General features: G+C 39.8%; 1 protein-coding gene across 2 annotated transcripts in view; it reads left to right on the top strand.

Annotated features, from left to right (window-relative positions):
- Positions 1-14,307, top strand: part of LOC108709359 (mediator of RNA polymerase II transcription subunit 31-B) — a 65,594-nt gene extending 51,287 nt beyond the window's left edge. The window contains exons 1-4 of one of the 2 annotated variants that reach the window (XM_018249126.2): positions 4,986-5,549; positions 7,257-7,331; positions 11,085-11,181; positions 12,694-14,307. In XM_018249126.2, the coding sequence (XP_018104615.1) occupies positions 5,525-5,549; positions 7,257-7,331; positions 11,085-11,181; positions 12,694-12,886 (390 nt within the window). In that variant the 5' untranslated portion in view covers positions 4,986-5,524 and the 3' untranslated portion in view covers positions 12,887-14,307. Of the gene's footprint in view, positions 1-4,985; positions 5,550-7,256; positions 7,332-11,084; positions 11,182-12,693 lie in introns of those variants that run through there. The other variant, XM_041583690.1, reaches the window with a different exon arrangement.
- The last annotated feature ends 7,769 nt before the right edge of the window (positions 14,308-22,076 follow it).

Raw genomic sequence — 22,076 nt, 5'->3', positions numbered from 1 at the left:
TCTTCTAAGCCGGTTTTCTTTTTACTTTTAGTTGTTTCTTCTTTCTCTTCTTGTCTTCTCTTCTTGCTCTCAGGTTTACTGGTCACATCTGAGAGACTTTCTTTTCTCTTCTTTGTTTGATCTTTTCTTACAGCTTTTCTTTTATTCCTTCCATCTTCAGGGGGCTTCTCCTCTACATGGATTGTTTTTTTACTCTCAGTGTGTCTCTTCTTCCTATTTTGACTGGAGTTGGTCTTCTCTTCTGCATCTTGCTTCTTGGCTTTCTTCTCTTTCTTCTTCCCACTTTCATCCTGTGGAAGTTCTCTCTCTTCTGGAGTCAAACTCCTCTTTTTCCTCTTCTTCATCTTCGCCTTCCTTCTCCTTCTCCTTTTATTGTAATTCTATGTCGTTTTATCCAAAATTTGTCTTCTTTTATAGCATCCGATGTGGCAATCTCTCTCGCTCGCTCCCTCTCTCTCCACCGTCCAAAAGACAGTTGGGCAGTGGCAGTTGACAACCAACAGTTTACTCAGGAGAATCATGTGACTAGCAGCAGTGAGACATCCAACCAATAGCAGTAGCTTGTGCCATTAGCAAAAATCTAGTCTTACAATCACTGACACCAGGAACCAGAGGACAGATTGGTGCAAATAACTTAACTAACTAACTTAACTAAATTGCTTTCATTATGTCCATCTACAACTTACTGAGGTTTCCTTTTGGGCAGGGTCCTCTTTACATTTTTGGATTGGGTTTTTTTGTATTCTTGTAAAGTTAATGTATAAACCCATTGATTGTACAGCATTGAGGGATATGTTGGTGCTTTCTTAATATGTGTAATAAACTGTAAGGTAAGTTTGACCTTTAAACATGTGATGAGAGTGTGAGCAAGTGTCCATTGTGTAATGTGGATAAAGAAATCTTTGTCTAAGGGCAATGGCATGAGGGATTTTGGGCTTGTCCATAGCATTTTGTAGTAGCCCAGGAAACAGGGCAAAGTTGGGTGTTTTGGTGTTGTGTGTTTAGGCTATTAAAAAACAACACAGCACGTAAAATCACCGAAAATCAAAAAATGAGGGTCTATTTGTATGAATCTGGCAGTGGATCCCAGGTCTAATTTTTATCAGTAGTGATCACTTCAATACAAAACTACGGTATATAGTGTATATTTAAGGAATATTTCTCCTCATCGGTTCATTTCCTCCCAGGCTGCTCTTTATTGTTCTGCTTAATGGAGCCCTTAAACTAAATTCAAAGAGTCAAAGTTCACCACTCAATTTTGTTTCTGCACCCAGGGCCACCATTAGAAATCATAGGACCCCATATAATATAATTATGTGGCCCCCATTACCTCCCCACCACACAGTATAAAGGCCACACAGACATGGGAGCTATAAAAATAAATGAAACACTTTTGGCCAGAGGATTATTAAGCCTGCCACCACGTCAAGGTAGACTCTTTAAGCAGGTACCTACTCAAACCTAAATTGCACTTTGGTTTAGAATCATTCTGCATTTCTAATGTACAAATAAGAGCCATTTAGTTTAATCCCTTGGCCAAAAAATAACCAGTCCTAATAAGGGCGATGGAAGGTGGACATTTGCCGCCTGCTGAAAATCTACACAACCAACGGGAAGCAAGTCTGCTGAAAATCTCTTCCCCATGAACTCAAAATTCGACCAATCAAAATTTATTATAAAAATCAATTTTTTTAAACTGGGGTGAATAGGATCGACCTGAAAACTTGAATCGAATTAGAATCAAATTTTATTTGAATTTTAAAAACTCGATTCGAGTTGCAAAAAACTTCAATTTATTCCTGAACGTCCCCCATTGACTTAAACAAGAATTCAGCAGGTTTTAGTAGGTGAATAGTCGAATTTGAGTTCTTAAAGGGCCAGTGTATGATAAATCTTAAAAATCGAATTTGAATTTTTTGAAAAACTCGAATTGAATTGGAATAAATCCCTAGTTGTATATGACAGTTTTGCCCATAAAAGTAGAAAATTCGAATTTCAAATATTCAATTTGACCCTTGATAAATCTGCCCCAAAATGTTGTGTGAGTAACACAGAATTGGGGTCTGACGTGAGCATGTGAGCCCAGTAACTCGGGTTGCCATCAGTAATCAGGGGCCCCTTCTACCAAGTTAGAAGGAATGTGATTATTAGCCCACCAGTCACCTGGTTGGTGACCCTGCCAGCAAGTGGAATGGAAATGAGTGATTTGCTGTGGCCTCTAATTATGTCCAAACCCCATCCAAACCCCAAATCACTTCTTGGTGTCTGCTGAAACACCATTTATATAGGATGCTAGTATAATGAGCAACCCAACTTAATCACTGTGCCATAACAATTGTACCATACCCTGCATTTTACCCCAGGGCTACTGCCACATCTTTTCAATGGTGGGTGCGTAATACTCAGACCCCAATAAACCAAGACAGCATTTCCACTGATCTAATCTTCCTTTAATTCTACAAAAACCAGTTGCTTAAGATTAATTACAAAATACATTCTCAGACACACACAGAGTTTCCTTCCCACCCCACTGACACCAGAGGGTGACACCAGAGAGCACAGGAAACTGGCAGGCCCGGACTGACAATGTGCCCGTACGGGCAATTGCCCGAGGGGCCGCTCTGTTCCTTACTAAGTGGGCCGCTCTACTGTCCGGGAGTCAACTGTCCGTGCAAGTCCCCTTCCCTGCCCTTTTCCCTGACTGTGTGGAGCAGTGAAACAGACCTCTCTGCAGCCGTGCTGTCTCCTGTTATACGTCTCCTAATAATCCGCTCTCTGCTAGCAAGTCTGACAGGCTGCAGACAGCAGACATGATTAGTGGATTGCAGAGTGAGCCTCAATTAGAAATGGTCTGCTGTTTGCAGCCTGCCAGCAGAGAGCTGATTATTAGAAGTACAACAAGAGACAGCACGGCAGAAAGGTCTGTTTCACTGCTTCACACAGTCACTGAAAAGGCAGAGGGAAGGGGACTTTCTTGGGCATTTCTCATAGTACTGAAAATTACAAGTTGGCAATGCAACAAAAAGGGTGTGGAGCTTGGGTGAATCAGAACATTACTGTGTCTATTAAAAATCACATTTGAACATTTTGCCACCCACTCAGCTGGGAATCATGTGTTAAAATGCTGGAACTGGCACTGTGTCCTTTAGGTGATTACTTATTTACTGTTCTGGATTCTCATGGAACTACACTACAGCACTTTGGGGCAAATTCACTAAGCGCCGAAGCACTGAACGCTAGCGTTAATTTGCTAGCGTTTGGCATTTTCGTTACTTCGCAAATTCACTAACGAACGCTGGCGTAGTTTCGCTAGTGTTACTTTGCACCCTTACGCCTGGTGAATTTTCGCTACAGACGTAACTACGCAAATTCACTAACGCGCGCAGTGTACTGAACGCTACCTTTTACGCTAGACTTCCTTCGCCACCTCAGACCTGGCGAAGCGCAATAGAGTAGATAGGGATTGTTTCAAAAAAAGTCAAAATTTTTTCTAAGTCCCAAAAAACGCTGGCGTGTTTTCTATATTATGGGTGATAGGCTGAAAAAGATCGAAAAATTTTTTGGGGCTCCCCTCCTTCCCCCCTACATTTCCTGACTCATGGCAACTTACCTAGACAGTGGGCACATGTGTAGGGCAAAATAAAATTTTTATTTGATGTTTTGAAGGTTTTCTAGCCATTTGTAGTGCTGATACGTATTCCTCCATTGAAATTTGAATTTGGCGCCGTATGCAAATTAGCCTTCGCTAGCGTAACTTCGCTTCACTTAGCGAATCAACGCTAGCGCAACTTCGCAATCTTACGCTACCCCTGTGCGCAACTTCGGATTTTAGTGAATTTGCGGAGCGCTGGCGAAACTACACCTGGCGAAGTGCAGCGAAGTTGCGCCTGGCGCAACTACGAATGTTAGTGAATTTGCCCCTTAGTCTTCAGGAGTAGTTCAAACTTATAAAGTTGGAGCCAATGCAGCACTGCATAAAAGTAGACATTTGCCCACAATGATGTGGTGCCTAGGCGTTCATGCCCCAACAAGACCTTCAGCACATGTAGTAGTTCTACAGAATCTGGATAGGGTTGCCACCTTTTAATAAGTACAGTTAAGCGAGAAAGGCAGCTCTTTATGCACATAATTTTTGCAGTTTTACCCCAATATATGTGTGAATGAGTACAAAACCATTGTGTGTTTACATGTGGGCTGCTTTGATTTTTTTTGCCCGGGCTGCTTTTTACTCCCAGTCCGGCCCTGGAAACTGGTATTAGAGGGGCTGCATGGTGAGAGGCTCCTTCCCGTGGATTCAGAGCCCAGAGGCTCCCCCTTCCCACAGACTGAGGCACAACACTGACAGAGGCAATACAAGTGATATAGTTGGCGGAGTAGCTTTGTGGGTGACTCTTCCAGGAACAATACCAGCAGCCTGTCTCTTGGGCATCAGCTGCTCACTAACTGTATGGACACACACACTGACACACACACACACACAGAAGGAGGGGGATTATTTTGGGGGAGGCTAATACCTCTCCCACCCCAGATTTCATACGATTTCGACATCCTAAAGGCTACAGAATATCTCTGAGAAACCTTACACTATGGCTCCCCATTGATTGCTACAGTAGCCATTCAGCACAGGGACTGCCACAGGGTTTTGAACCGGACAGACAGCTTTTTCCAGGTACAGTCCGGTTTACAACTATCTGGCCGGTTGTCTCACTTCTGTAAACTGGACAAAAATGCTGCTGCTCTGCCCCTTACAAAAGCTCCCCCAGTCCCTGGTCTGTTATGAGTGTTGCCAACTTCCCTACCGGCTGCCTGTCTGCAACGCAATGTGCTGAACACCTCCTCCGTACTGTGAAGTAAGCTCTCCCATATAGTAACTGAGCAGCACACAGAGTTTTGCCCGCCCACATCACCAAGCCCTCGCTCGCAAGCTCCATACGTCACTGTGACTTGATTGATACTCTCTCTCAGTCAGTCTGCAGCAGAGAGAGACGTCACGTCACGCAGCTGAACGTCTCCCTGTCAGGGAGTTTAATGCTGTTCTAGCCTTTTTCTCTATAATTTGATGCGGACAATTGCTTACAAGATTATATAACTGACCTGGATGCACTAATATCTAGTTCCATATTGCCTATACCCTACTCTGCCAATCCTTTTAGCAAGAAGACTGAACAAGCCTCAGACCGAGCGATCACTGAAAACATGCAGCATTTGCTTTACTACATATATTTTGAATAAAGTGTCAACTATTTGCTGCCGCTCCTATAATTCCATATTTTTACAGACAGACAGTTACAGACGTATTTAATAAGAGCAGGCATCAATGAACGCAAAACTACTGACACCAGATAGGAATCTGTGTATTATGACGATTTCCTGTCTGCTCCAGATCGAGGCTTTGCACGCATTCTAATATTTCTGGCGTCAGCTGAGACGTCCTTCACCGGCATTTGATCATTTCTGGGTGGATTGGTTGCTTTACGGTGTTATTGCTGGTGAAATTGGAGGCTAATTTCCCTGTAGTGCTGTTATGGCTGCTGCTGCGATGGAGGCAGGTAATAAATATCAGTGGCTGTGTGACTAAAATGCCTTTAAGCTTCTGGTTTCGCAGGTCTATCGTATCAATAATGTGACTGTATTTTCACAATAAGAAAGAATAAGAAATCTAAGGCTTCTCTAGAACCAGGAGAGTTGGGCTCCAATAGAGTTCCAGTAGCTGCCACTGACATATTTAAGTAACATTTTCCAGAGACCTTTTATCATTCACTTCAGTCCTTGTCCCAGAAGTAGAGCTTACAGTCTAATGTCTGTTTATATATATATATATATATATATATATATATATATATATATATATATATATATATATATATATATATATATATAGACTTCGAATAGAGTCCGTACTCTCAGGTCTTAAAAATAAAACTTTTTTTTATTAATAAAAGCTAAAGGGCCCCACTAAGATCTTTCTCAAAGTATCAAATAAACCATGGATATGCCTTATATGCCTTCAGTAAAGATGACTGTAGACTTCGTCAGATGCAAGTGCCCGGTATTTAAAATATGTATAGCATAACTTCCATTAACATTAAACAGGCAATAAGTTTACTAAAATTCGCATTTGTACTACAGATATAGGATTCCTTATCCGGAAACCCGATATCCAGAAAGCTCCGAATTACGGAATGGTTGTCTCCCATAGACTCCATTTTATCCAAATAATCCAAATTTTTAATGATTTCCTTTTCCTTTGTAATAATAAAATAGTAGCTTGTACTTGATCCCAACTAAGATACAATTAATCCAGCCTATTGGGTTTATTTAATGTTTAAATTAATTTCTAGTAGACATAAGGCATGAAGACCCAAACAACGGAAAGATCCGTTATCCGGAAAACCCCAGGTCCCAAGCATTCTGGATAACAGGTCCCATACCTGTACTATTCAATATTTATACAAATAAACAATTAAAAAAAGAAACAAAAAAGAAGAAAATAAATAAATAAAAACAGATACAAAGTAACGCTGCTCTTAATTGTAACCATCTTATACTTTCCTCCTGCCTAATCTTAAAGTTTAAACAGACCAAACTATGTCACAAATGTATCGAAAATGGAGAATGGCACAAAGTAACGTCAGTCTGTAGCTTTAATTAATAAAAAAAGTTTTATTTTTAAGACCTGAGCGTGCGGACTCTATTCGAAGTCTGTGTTATATTTGTTGATTCTGCACCCAGGAATATCACTTGGTTTTTATATATATATATATATATATATATATATATATATATATATATATATATATATATATATATATATATATATATATATATATATATATATATATATATATATATATATATATATATGCACTCACCTCCGCCATTCGATAATTTCGCCAGGTGCTAACCAAATTCAATATAAAGTCCAAAAAAAGTTTTGAAATATATTAATAATATAAGGACCTGCTATGTTCAGGGGTATAGTTTCTTTGTAAATGTACCCCTCAATCCACCTATATCCCTCAGTCCTTACATGTCGGATTGTGAGTTGGCAACTTTATACTACCATTTTCGTTTCTTTGGTGTTAAATAAATAAGGATTTGAGTTCATTGTCATTTTTTTTTCTCTTTTTTTGATGAATATTTAATCAAGGTAAAATATCCTATAAACGTTATTAATTACTGTAGATATATTAATAATATTGCTTACTAATGAATCACTGATAAAAATGCTGTTATTTGTCTTTTTCTTATTCCAGATGAGCAACATCGGATTCGCTTCCAGTTAGAATTGGAATTCGTTCAGTGTTTGGCAAACCCTAATTACCTCAACTGTGAGTATTTCTGAATCCCTGTTCTATTTTTGATGGAATCCCAAAAGCTTAAAAAAACCAATGCCTGCCATTTTGTATAAAATACTTTGGCCATAGGGATGGAGTCCCTGTCTATAGAAAGAAAGATAATACGTTTACTTTAACACACAAATAAATGCACTTCATACCTTATACAGCAAGTATTTATCAAATAAAAATAACTCAATTAAATATCAAATATAAGTTGTTCTGGTCAATAATAGGCTTTATATAATTATCTCTTTTGGTTGTCACTACATTTGAAGCAGGAATACGTTTGTCTAGTTCAATCTACACAACCGTCTATAGCTGAATCAAGGGAAGTTTAACAAAACGTACCAACACTTCGGGTCAGGGCACACAGGCAGATTCATGGAGATTAGTCGCCCAGCGCCTGTTCTTTGGGTTGACTAATCTCCGAATTGCCTCCCCGCCATCTTAAATGTAAAACGCCGGCGCGATGGCACTCAGAGCGATTCATTTTCCAAAATCACCCGAAGTTGCCTCACGTGGAAACTTTGGTCGACTTTGGAAAACGAATCGTTCAGAGTGCCATCCCGCCGGTGATTTAATTTTAGCTGGCGGGAAGGCAGATGAGGCAGTTTGGGGAGATTAGTCACGGGGTGACTAATCTCCCCAAATCTGCCTGTGTGCCCTGACCCTTAAACATATACCCCTTGTTTTTAACCCCACGAATATGTCACTCACCTGTGTAAATAAAACATCCATCCCAAAGTAATTTTTTTCAATTGGCAAGTGCCCAAATCTGTTCTTGGTGTAGTCTCATTAATGCTTTATACACAGACAGAATGTTAGCTTCCTTATATTGAAGTACTTTAATTTCTGTGAATATGCCTATTGTATTTACGTTACATGCTAAATGGCTAATGCCTGCTGTGGCTATGTATTAGTAGCAGACCTTTCATGAATGGCATACATGGTATTCAGGGGACTTCGATGTGGCTAACCAAGCTGAGGGGGTAGAAAAGTTTTTCAAGTAGTACTGGGGTTGTTCAGTCTGGTACAAAAGGAAACCACTAAAATCTTTTTTTTTTTTTTTTTGTAGATGTGAGTTATTCAAGGGTAAACTACGAGGAAAGGTTCTGTCTCCCAAATAAAATCTTCTCTGTCATAGCTGGAATGCTTTCTATTGAAATTACAAATTATTAACTCTTGTGGTTGGGTTTCTCAATCGTAAGATGAAGGCAGACTTTCATCATTTATGTGATTGCATGTTGGCATCCAGAGGTCTAAATGATTAATGTGGCAAGGGTCTTTTATGAAAGAGTGCAAATTAGAATGTTAATTCTTTAATGTAAGTTCTGTATAATTGTAAATGTCTTGTAGAATTAAAGAAAAACAATCACTTTCCTGGGCTGATGCTCCTATTAGAAAAAACTGCACCGGCCTGAGTAGATCAATCCTCTTCTTTTTCTTTCTTTGATGCCTGGGGCAGAAGTATGTGCAGTAGTGTAAAAAAAAACACCCTTTTAAATTAAAGCTCGGCTCTTCACTTTTCTGCATGTGTGTACCTGCACAAAGAAAGTAAAAGTAGAAAATGATCACTACGTGATGCTTGCATAGCACCGGCTTTATTGGGGATTGGGTAAGTGATAACAATCACTGGGGGGGGGTGGTCATTTGGCATTTGCACCCCAGTGATTTGCACTTTAGTTCTCCTTTAAGTCTTGTTTCTAATTAACATCAGATTGTTATTATAGTGATTTATATAATTTGTGTTGTGATTAAATGTGGAAGGCTATTTATCGGGTGTTTTTTGTTAAAGGGGCAATAAATACTCTATAAATAAATAAATACTCTATTAACATCCAAAATAGGGCTTGTGCTAGGCATGAATTATATTGGTCTCCATGGCTTACTGTCCAGAGTTGGTAAATGAACCCCACTGAGTTTTAATAAATAAGGGTTGTCATTGTTTAGGAAAGGAGAGCTCTGTCTACTATTAACGTCTGATCTCTGTTTATTAACCACCAACTTCTTAAAAGATTATGTTATCTAAAATGTAGGTTGGTCACTACAAAGCCCTGCATGGCTGCCTGCAGTGTTACAAAGGAGACCGCTTATCCTCTAAACAAAAAGACACAGTGTGGAGTAATAATAGAGTATAGTTAAACGTATATTAAATCCTATTTTATGGTTTTAATTGAATTTGGATGATTGAATGTAGCTAGCATCCATTGCTTAAACATTTTGTCATCTCCTTAAAGCGATACCGACACGTTCCTATAAAAATTATAGGAACATGTCAGTATCAAGTAGTTGCTGCGCCCTGAATAGTTCCCCTGAAAGCCGCCACCAGCCCCGCAAACCTTTTGCGCAGCGGACTCAGCTAACTGATCTTCTGTCTTGCTTCCGTTATGCTGGGCTGGGGGCGGAGCGATCCTTCCATAGGCTGAAGTCCTGTTTTCAATCGTAATTAGCTTATGGAAGGATTGCGCCGCCCCCAGCCCAGCATCACTGAAACAGCACAAAAGATCTTTTAGCTGTGTCGGAGGGGCGGGTCAATGAAGGTTCGCGGGGCTGGGGGTAGAGGCCTGCAGCGGGAGAAATTCCAGGTCAGCGGTTCTGTGGGTTTGAGGGTCTGGCCGAGGGTCTTCTCAATAGCGATTTGTACTCCTTTTTTCTGATCACGTCTACTTCCAATGATGTCACTTCCGGTTTACAATGATAGCACTTCCTGATTCTTGATGGTCAGCGGGTCCGGGTTGCGGTAAGGTACTTGCGGGTCGGGTAGCGGGTCCAAGCGGGTAAGAATGAGGGTTGCGGATTGCAGGTTGCGGGTACAGGTCGGGTACGGGTTCCAAAAAAATGGACCCGCCCAGGACTCTAGCTGTGGCGGCTTTGAGGGGAACTATTCCAGGTGGAGCAACTACTTCATACTGACACGTTCATATGATTTTTATAGAAATGTGTTGGTATCTATTTCATAAACGCAGAACATTTCTGCAGTAAACAATTAGCTATAAATTGCATATACATAATCTGAGTATTCAATGAGATAAATATTGCAGTTTAAGAAATGGGATTAGCAGTCTGTGAATTTATATCCTTAAAATGGCCATAGATGCAAAGATCCGATCCTAAGATCAGACTTCCCCATCTCCGTACCAGCCACTAACCATACAGATCAAAGTCTTACCAGTCAGATCAAATAAAGTAGTAAAGAACAGATCAGCCAATGTTCTGCCCCTGACAACAATCGTACGATATCTATGTCCGATAAAGCTAGTGACAGTCTCCCACTGAAAATCGTACGATCAGCAATACACGCAGAGATATTATCAGCAGCCGACAGGAATGTTCTAACCTGTCCTATCGACCAAACGACCGATCTCCGCCGGACGAAAAATGTCGGGACTCTCCACACACAGTCCGAAAATCGTACGAATCCTCGATTCGTACAATTGGATCTATGTGTCTATGGCCAGCTTTAGACTATAAGAATATAAGAAAAATGGCAAATAAAGCAACTCTCTTGAGGTACTTTACTCAGGGACAATTTACTGCAATAAGGAGCAAGTTAGTGCTTTGATTTGTTAACTGCATGGTATGGTAACCAATTCTCTGTTAACTTTCTCCCATATTAATAACATGGGCACCAAGTCTTATTTTTACTGGCCTGGCAAAATTCTGTCCAAGTGGCAACTATACACCAGGGGGGCAGACAAGAATCTACTGAATGCATTAAAATAGTAGTACTTTTTTCCTCCACAGTTTTGGCCCAAAGAGGATACTTTAAGGACAAGTCTTTTGTGAATTATCTGAAATATCTGCTGTACTGGAAAGATCCAGAATATGCTAAATATTTAAAGTAAGTAATAATGTACAATTAACTGGTTTAGTATCTATTACTGTTTTTTAGTTCAGCACGAGCAGTGTGAGACCTAGAACCTATTGAATAAATAAGACTACGGTACTTTGAATTGTGGTCAGAAGGCAAGCTTTTTCAGAAGTTGACATTTCTTTGAATTTTCACCAGTGGAAAATAAGAAACACTTCTGGTAAAGACCCAAGGGCTGGATATGGCCAACTAAGAGATTTGTATGGTCCCTCAAGCATATTGCATAGTGAATAATTGGCCCAATATATGGACATATATATAACAGGATGGACAGCACTAACCTAGATTGTACTATTTCTGTAAAATGTGAGGTTGTAGTTTTACTGATATATAAAGGCATAATTGCTGTGCATTCTATATCAGTCAGACTTTTGAGTGTTGGGTTCATCTTCATGGATACAGATAAAAATATGGATAGGTACAGTTTGTTTTAAGTGGTGGTGTAAGAAATAGTTTTAACTAGTAGACTTTTTTTTTTCTGAAGCTGCACAGGGAGACCCCAAGACTTTGCTAACCTGATATGAAACTAGCTACTGATGGGATGATTGGAGGGCTGGCCATCACTCAGGGCAGCTGGCTTATCAGTCTTAGTTATTTATTTTAGGCAGCATATGAGATCTTCAGTTCCCTATTCATGATATAATTGGGCTAGGCAATTTCTGTGCTGAGCATGCAGAATAGGCACCTCTAGCAGCCCGATTGCCCTGCTACTGATGCACTATGTACAACATATTTCCTTTATTTAGTCTAATTCTTAATGCATTTGTAGTTGCACTTTGAGCAGTGTATAATTTACTATACAAGCAAATATAGTATGTTTATTGTGCAATATCTGGATCTTCTGTGCAGACTGGAAGCCATGAAGCTTTTTTTGGAGGGTAAAAGGAGATGGAAAGGTTAAAACTAAGTAAGCTTTATCAGAAAGGTCTATAAAAATACACCAGTAAACCCTTTAAAGTAATGCTGCACAGAGTCCTCTGTCAAATGAAACACAGCATTTCTGTTCTTCTATTGTGTATAAATGGGCTTCTGTATCAGACTTCCTGTTTTCAGCATAAACCTCCAGGGCTAGGGCTTGAGCATGCTCAGTTTGCTCCTCTCCCTTCCTGCTATAATCTGAGTCCCAAGCTATGAGTGAGCAGGGAGAGACTCAACTAGGAAGTGATGTCACAACAAGCTAGTATGGCAGCTGCTCTCCTAAACAAACAGAGAGAAGTTCTAGAGCCGTTTACTCAGGTATGGTAAAGCATTCTGCAGAATAAATATAGCATTCTAGCTTGCACTGTTGCGGTTGATCTATTGGCAATAATCTGTCTCAGTAGCTTTCCTTCTTCTTTAAAGCATGCCTTCTAGTCTCTCTATGGGGACAGCACAGAATTAAGTGTTATAAATGAACTTGTATTGGAAAACCATTTGTGTTCTGAAACTTCACTGGAAGACAAAAATGTCTTTCCCTGGTTTATTTCTTTTTCTGTTCTCTAGGTACCCACAGTGCTTACATATGTTGGAACTGCTGCAGTATGAACACTTCCGGAAAGAGCTGGTAAATGCCCAGTGTGCCAAATTCATCGATGAACAGCAAATCTTACACTGGCAGCACTACTCTCGCAAGAGGATGAGAATGCAGCAAGCCCTGGCAGAACAGCAGCAGCAAAACAACACTTCCAGCAAATAAATGTGCCCAGTTGTCTCCAGACAGCTATGTGTTTGAGACTTGCCCCTGTTCAAGCCAGTCATGTGGGAATCCAAGGCCTCCATGATAGGACTATGACTGCAGATGCACATCTCTATGAAGTTGTAGATCATGGTTTCATATAGTGGAATTGACTATGCCACTATGGACTGTTTATACAAGCACAATCCCTTGCAACTACATTTTCAGATACAGTTGAATTCTAGCCTTGATGTGCTCTGTTAGATCATAGTCACTTACCCTCTGGCCAGTGACTAAACTGTATAACAATTCAGTGTACAATAAAATAAAAATTATACAGGCACATCATCATAGAGTTAGCAGCTCATTCCAAGCTCGAGTGGCTGATAAGAATGTAAATAAATGTCAATAATTGTTATATGCCCTAACCTAGCTGGAGCACCCAGGCTGTGTAGCGTGGATTATTCTCCCAACAATATATAAGGGTAGGACGACACAGACGTTTTCGGTGCGATCCGACGCACTGCAACAAAACGCTTGCGACGGAAATAAGGTAAGAGATCGAAATGTTGGATGAAGTCGGAGCGTTGATACGACATGACTTTCGGAGGCAGACACAGCATCTGCCTCCGACATTCGCGTCGGATCAACACTGTGACTTCATGCGTTTTATCGCAGCGCATCCGATCACGCCAAAAACGTCTGTGCAGTCCTACCCTTAGTCTTAAAGAATGATGTTGGTCATGTAAGAGCTTTGTTTTTTGTATTCATTTCTTTCTGCTTCAAAAATGTTGCTTTGGGACCAGAAATAATTTTTTTCACTTGCTCCCTGTTTTGCATTTTTGACCATTTGTGAAGTTTTATTTGTAATGTTTCTCGTTCTGATGTTTCAGGCAGTCGCTTTCTGACATGTGTTGTTCATTTAAAGAGTATAGCCTTCTTTCAATAGAAACACTGGTGCAGAAATGCAAGGTTTCATCTATATTCTTTAACCCAGGACCAAAGGATTTTTACTGAGATGAACTATTTTCCCAGAATGACCTAAACTGTCGACATCTGCCTAATTTGTTTGTTATTCCACTTTATGGAAAGATTTTAACATCTGTGCAAAATATACAACTGATTTGTCAAGCCTTATGTAATGGCCCAAACTGGAAGTTGATCCAGGAAAATGGATTAATGTGTATTTCTAAACTGTCCTGGGAACTAAAGATGCAACATTATAAATATGAATGTCAGGGTTCCCATATAATCATGATTCACCTTATACATATAATTTTTCATGAATGAGGTTTGCTATGGGGCTTAAGATGATGTGGTTTAGTGACAGGTGCATATTGAAAACAAGTGATCCTGCATTATGAACAATATTTACCTGTCTGTAAAGAGGAAAAGGCAGGCAGAAGTTTGAGGGCAAACCAAATAAAGCTTTATTTTCTGTAGTCCCTATTACATGCTTCTTACTGATGCACTTATCTGTATGTTGGTGTCATTTTCCTACAGAGACCGGTTGATTTACCAAGGGGAATTTCAGAAAAATCACGATTTTGGAAAGGCTTGACAAAATGACAGATTCTCATACATGCAGAAAAGTTTGGTGATACCTTTTATTGGCTAACTGAATAAGTAACAATTGCAAGCTTTCAGGTATTTTGCAATTGTTACTTATTCAGTTCAGCCAAAAAAAGGTATCACCACACTTTACATTTTCTGCATTTTTTCAATGGCTAACACGGTACAACATTTCAACCATGATTCTCATAAAAATGTCTGCTCTGGCAAATTCACTGAATTATGACAGTTAAATTCCACCATCAGGTCCTCTAGTTCAGAGGTCCCCAACCTTTTTTTATTCGTGAGCCACATTTATATGTAAAAAAGAGTTGGAGAGCAACACAAACATGAAAAAGTCCATGGGGATGCCAAATAAGGGCTGTGATTGGCTATTTGGTCGCCCCTAGGTGTACTGGCAGCCTAAAGGAGGGTCCGTTTGGCAGTACACCTGGTTTTTATGCAACCAAAACTTGCCTCCAAGCCAGAAATTCCAAAATAAGCGCCTGCTTTGAGGCCCTAGGGAGCAACATCCAAGGGGTTGGAGAGCAACATGTCGCTCGCGAGCTACTGGTTGGGGACCACTGCTCTAGTTGGTCAAATCTTTGTTTATTAGCACTGAAATAGCTGCTCTTCTGACAGGGAATGTCAATCCTCTGTAAACATCATCTCCACTAGATCAGCTTTCAGGCATTCCTCTTCCACCAGCTTCTTTGGCTAATATAAAAAGAGCAAATACATCATAATCAGAATTCCTATTGTAGAGTGTAAGCAGGTAGAATGTATTTCCTGGCAGTCATCATCAAAGAGCTTTAAAGGCCTATACAACTTCACTTGTGCATGCTGACAGTATCAGACTGGAATACTCCCTTACTTACAGTGGTGCTTGAAAGTGTATGAACCCTTTAAAACGTTCTAAATGTTTATATAAATGATTAAAATGAATAAACTGATTTTCAAACAAGTCCTAAATGTAGATGAAGAAGGACTATGCAATATTTTATTACCACTGTGTATTCTGATGCGCTGCTCATTATCAGCATCAGCCTAACATCCTTTTTAAAGGGTATGTAAACTGTAAAATTATGTTAAATGTAAAATTGCTATTCTAAACACTTTTGTAATAAAAATACATTGGATGAGTTTATAAAAACAACCAGTCAAATGCAAAATATGGACAAAGATCACTGGTGAGGCTGCATTTCTATCATGTTGGGAGTAGAAAACTTGCCCCATTAAGTATTCATTCAATATATACTGTGCCTAGCAAAGTCTTCCTCCCTTCATATAAGGATATGTACATGTACAGGTATGGGACCTATTATTTAGAATGCTAGGGGCCTGGTGTTTACTGGATTACGGTATTTTCTGTAATTTGGATCTTCATACCTTAAAGGGGTGGTTCACCTTTAAGGTAACTTTTATTATGTTATAGAACGGCCAATTTTAAGCAACTTTTCAATTGGTTTTCATTATTTTTTATAGTTTTATAGTAATTTGCCTTTTTTTCTGACTCTTTGCAGCTTTTAAATGGGTGTTGCTGACTCCCATTTAAAAACGAATGCTCTGTAAAGTTACAAATGTATTGTTATTGTTACTTCTTAAAGGGATACTGTCATGGGAAAAACATTTTTTTTTCAAAATGAATCAGTTAATAGTGCTGCTCCAGCAGAATTCTGCACTGAAATCCATTTCTCAAAAGAGCAAACAGATTTTTTTATATTTAATTTTGAAATCTGACATGGGGCTAGACATTTTGTCAATTTCCCAGCTGCCCCAAGTCATGTGACTTGTGCTCTGATAAACTTCAATGACTCTTTACTGCTGTGTTGCAAGTTGGAGTGATATCACCCCCTCCCTTTTCCCCCCAGCAGCCAAACAAAAGAACAATGGGAAGGTAACCAGATAACAGCTCCCTAACACAAGATAACAGCTGCCTGGTAGATCTAAGAACAGCACTTAATAGTAAAAACCCATGTCCCACTGAGACACATTCAGTTACATTGAGAAGGAAAAACAGCAGCCTGCCAGAAAGCATTACTCTTTCAGGCACAAGTCACATGACCAGGGGCAGCTGGGAAATTGACAAAATGTCTAAATCTAAATCAAATCACATTTATTGCCATCTCTTCTGCATACAAAAGAAATCATACACAATGAGACAAAATTGCATAAGTCCGTTTTCCTGCCCCTACCCAATATGATACACACTCACAAGCCAGCATATACAAAAAGACATACTGCAATGTACACTTGGAGAAAAAAAAGAAAAAGGTATTTTCCCCTTTAAAAGTTCAAATAGAATAATGTGGAGCTTAATAAACAACACCCGAAGTGCACTGGGCTTGCTCAGCTTTAGTAAGAGAAAAGGGATCAACATATGCGTTACTGTACTGTTACTGTATTTAGCAGGACGGACCATACAAAACAATGGTAATTGTCAGATTGATGGGTCAGCCACAGAAAGTTGCAAATGCAAATATGCTATGTAGAATTCATTGATACTGTATATCAAATTAGTACTGACCACAGCATAATGTATATACACGTATCTTAGTCATTCACACATCCTTGTAAGTAATTTGGGAAGGACTGGGCCTTGGAACATATACTCTTGCCTTATATAGATACTTGGAGGGTAAATGCATAGCCACTATAGGAGGCATATAGGCTGTAGCACAGGTCTCTCTCAGTGTGGCTGTCATGGGTATTAGAGTCCTGCAGTGGGTCAGGTACCCACAAAAACCTGCTAAAACCTGCTGTACCCTGCGGGTTGCAGGTAGAAGTTTCGGGAGCAGGTATAGACGCGGGTCGGCGGTTCTCTGGGTTTACAGGTCAGGATGCGGGTCTTCTCAATAGCGAGTTTTAATCTTTTTTTTCTGATCACACCTACTTCTAATGAGGTCACTTCCGGTTTACAATGACGTCACTTCCAGTGACAGAACTTTGTTTTCAGGCACTTATCAATAATCTCCTTTTTTTCTGATCACGCCTACTTCTAATGATGTCTCCTGGGTTACAATGACGGCACTTCCTGTTTCTTGATGGTCAGCGGGTCACGGATCGGGTTGCGGATAAGGTACTTGCGGGTCGGGTAGGGTAGCAGGTTCAATCGGTAAGTATGCGGGTTGCCGGTCCGGGTTTAACAAATTGGTTCCACGCAGGACTCTAATGGGTATGTTTTACTGGCAATTCTTATTATGCATATAATTTGTAACACAGTTCCACACAATAAAGATACTTAGTTATCACCTTGTGAGTGGTGATTTGACCACAATACTTTACACAAAATAATATTACAGATTTATGAATTTGTACATGCAATAAATAACTTACTAAGGTCTCTCTCCAACCTGGCAGTATATAAAAACCGATCTTTCTGGAAGGCTCTTGAGTTCCCCACGGACCACTGGTTCAGCTTCAAAAAACGAAACATAAGCATGTTCATTTGTTAGCATCATTTTGCAATGTCGATGATTTTTTTTAATCCCACATAGTGGTTGACTAACTGAAAATTATTTTTGTAAGAATGGAATGTCTTGTAATGTTGCTCTGATTAGAACTAACTCTAGTCACCAACTCATTTTTTAAGACACCATTGCCAAACTTAAATTTTCAGCAGACGCTGTTGTTAATACCTTGAAAAAACATAAAGCAAATTGCAAAAATGCCTAGAACAGTGCTCTGAGCAATTGCATTTGTTCAGAGGGTTCAGATTTCCTTTAAAAATCTAAGAGAGTTTATATAATAACACTGAACCTTGGCACTTTAGTTGAGGACTTCAGATAACGATCTCTTCTAAAGACAACAGATAAGCTTAATAACTCACCTGTCATTTTCATCTTAAGGAAAAGGAAAGCCAAATGATATTTCAGTAAAATCATACAATGCATGCAAAACTTGTAGACATTTGCTGGTACAGGTATGGGATCTGTCATCTGAAAACCCATTATCCAGAAATCTCCGAATTACAAAAAGGCCATCTCCCATAGACTCTTTTATCCAAATAATCCATATTTTTAAGAATGATTTCCTTTTTCTCTGTTGTAACATCTCTACATGTAACCTGCCAAACTGCTAGTTGATCCAAAGAAGGTAAAAAACCCCAATTGAAGCCTCTCTAATTTGCCTCAGAAGGGAAAAAATCCTTCCTGACTCCAAGATGGCAATTAGACCAGGCCCTGGATCAACTTGTGTTGATCCAAGTGTTAAACATGATGGGAGCCATTGTCTGGTGCCTTACATCTAACAGGCTCTATGTGTTGCCCTCACTACACATCAGCTATCAGTTTTTTTCCAGTGTCTATTGTTTCTGTTCATTATAAAGATAACCATACGTTATAATATCTGCTTGTTTGGCAAGGTCACCAAATGAGTGGATCTTTCTCCTATATGTACACCTTGAGTTGGGCAATATTAGGCTTATCCAAACATTTGATCCTCAAGCCAACGATCAGGAAGGAACGTTTCTAAAGCAAGAGCAGCCCCCTCACCTTTCTTGCATGGGGATCCGGGGGAGACTGTAACACTAATGTGGAGAGTGCAATTGCGCTCTCTCCCAGTAGTCAAGCTGGATTTCCAGTTTAAAAACGGAAAATTAGACTTTTAAAGTTATCCGGGCCCCTTGTAACCCATTTGGTGCTGCTGCCTGAGACAAGTTTTTCAACCCACCTCATTGGCGAGATCATAATTGCCGCTATGTCAGCTTCCGATCAAGGGCGGCATCAATGTGCAGATGTTTCCTCAATTCAAGGATTTTTAGGCCTGTTCGAAGGTCCCATACACAAAAGATAAATTGACAAATTACTCTGAATGGCAATCTGCCCAGGTTTGGCCACCTTTAGTTGTGTCTAACATTTTCAGTGTTTTGAAATCACTTCCAGTGCTCAGCATTAATACGCCATTTGCATGTGATTCAAGTCTGCTGTGGCTACTGATCCAACCAGCTGTGAGTGGCTTCAGCTCCAGGGTTCCACAGCATCAATAGGCTCACTTGCACACAATAAAGAAGAGACAAGATGATGTAACAACACTTAGCACACCTATATACAGAACTTGGTGGATGTAATTACCTCTAATGCAGTGATCCCCAACTAGTGGCTCGCAAGCAACACATTGATCACCAACCCCTTGGATGTTGCTCTCAGAGGCCTCAAAGCAGGTGATTATTTTTGAATTCCTGGCTTGGAGGCAAGTTTTGGTTGCATAAAAACCAGATATACTGCCAAACAGTTTTGATAAACATTTGTAAATAAGCCCTTAAAGGAAAACTATACCCCCAAACATTGTAGGGCTCTATAAAACAATTTTGCATGAAAGAGCTCATGTGTAAACCCTGTTTCATCTAAATAAACCATTCTCATAAAAATATACTCTTTTAGTAGCATGCTCCATTGGGTAATCCTAAATAGAAAATTGCCATTTTAAGAACTAAGGGACCATATGATTCACAATGCACAGAAGCAAACCAAGGGCACACATACATGTTAGGTCACATGATCCAATTAATGGACAAAGTTTTTTACTCCCACTTCTCTTCCTTTTATAGTTAGAGCTGAAGTATTTCTGGTCAAGTGATTTTCGAGAAAGCACAAAGAATATCATAAAATGGTGGCCCGAAGTGAAACATATTAAAGGGCAATATTTAATAATATCTATATTCCAGTTTGGTGAAATTCTTTAAATGGCCACTTAATATGATGTAAACCAGGGATTCTCAACCAGTGGCTTGTGAGCAACATGTTGCTCTCAGACCCTTTGGAGTTGCTCCCATTGGCTTCAAAGCAGGTGCTTCTCTTTGAATTCCTGGCTTGAGGGCAAGCTTTAGTTGCATAAAAACCAGATGTACTGCCAAACAGAGCCTCCCATAGGCTGCCAGTCCAGGTAGAATCTACCAATAGCCAATCACAGCCCATCCCCAGGAACTTTTTGCCTGCTAATGTTGCTCTCCAACTTTTGTTTACATTCCATGTGGCTCACGGGTAAAAAAAAAAAGGTTGGAGACCCCTGATGTCAACTATATTGGTCCAAAAGAGTGGACAACAGTCCCCAAGCATTTTTCCTTTTCTGACATGCATTAAAGTGTGAATTGTATAATATGATTGGTGCTTAGTAGCAATCTCTCCTATAATACAACAGGACAGTGAGACAAAATCCTTCCAATCAATGTCTAAACAGTACAAATTAGCTCCACATTGTGTTGAGTCCTCAGAAGGAAATTATCCAGATAGGGTAATGGAAACAAATCCTTCTCTGTCATGTATCTGCTAATTTCTCTGTCTCCTTCTTACAACAGCAGGTCTAAAGAAATCAAATGGGAAAACTGACATTTTCTTGCATTTTTTTCAATTTAATATTATAAAAAGACCCTTTTTGATTAGTTTTTAAAATTATTGTAAATACTATACTACACTGTTACCATGACAGCACTTGTTCTCTATGATTGGTAAACTGTAGTGGTCATTTTAACCTACCATCAAAAATGTCTCCTAGCAACCAAAATCTCAAGAGCCCATCTCTTTAAAACAGTCAGGATTATCATTCAGATTCAGATTTATTCAGCTCAGTCACCATCAATTGCAGGGAACTCTTATTATTACAGAGATGGCCTTTCTGTACTTCGGTGCTCTCTATCAGCAATCCCATATCTGAGCACCCGATCTTGAGAACATAAATCAGAATTAAAAGCAAACTAATTGAATGTATGTCCTTGTGGCCCCCCCTTCTTGTTGCTGACTATCAGGGTAGTGAGATACAATGGAAGAAGTTGTGTTCTGGCTCTTACGTTAGACATCTATTCACTCCAGCCGCTATAGTTTAAATACATTTCTCTTTCTATTACAACTGCTACTATAATGACACTCTGGCAGTCAGTTGAATTGGCACATGATATACATGTGAGCAGTAACGCCACGTCAAGGCTTCAACCATGTTACTGTCCATTCACACACCTATTGCAGCAAATGGCTCACCCCATGATTTGCTGCAATAGTTCCCTATCTGGCCAGATACCGGCTGATATAAGCCGTCATGGGACCCCTCCTCCTCAGATCAGACTGTGAGGTGTAAGGAACAAAAGTTCCCCAATGAATAATCTACAATAACACACACTTCCGCACACCCACATGCTCTCACTCATTCACTCACTATTTTCTCTGTCCCTGTGGCAAATCCCATGGTCAGTGAGACTGGAATTCCACTCCCCACTGCTTTACTAACTATATAATTCCCCTAGTACTTCCCTATTCAGTAAGAATTTGATGGACCCTATCAATGAATTAAGGACACAGTTACACAGTAATTGAGGGTGAGCGTGTCCATCAGGTTTATTATAGATGATCCAGAGGAAGGCAAAAAACCCCATCTTTAGCCATCTCCAATTTGCTTCAGATGGGGGGAAAATTCCTTCCTGACTCCAAAACGGCAATCGGACCAGTCCCTGGATCAACTTTCTACTGACTATTAATACCAGCAGCCTTTATTATCTAAAAGGCCTGGTTATGGGGGATGAGGATTATTATGGGCCTATTTATCTTGACTAATATATGATTCATGGTGGAGGGGAAGGAGGGAGTTGTGGCTAGACAGCATTTAGGGACCTACAGCTCTGCCTAGTCTATTCTTATTCCTTTGATCCTAAAACTTTACACCTTCACATTCA

Source organism: Xenopus laevis, chromosome 2S (genome assembly GCF_017654675.1).
Source record: "Xenopus laevis strain J_2021 chromosome 2S, Xenopus_laevis_v10.1, whole genome shotgun sequence".
Taxonomy (NCBI): Eukaryota; Metazoa; Chordata; class Amphibia; order Anura; family Pipidae; genus Xenopus; species Xenopus laevis.
This window is presented reverse-complemented; position numbering and strand designations above follow the sequence as displayed.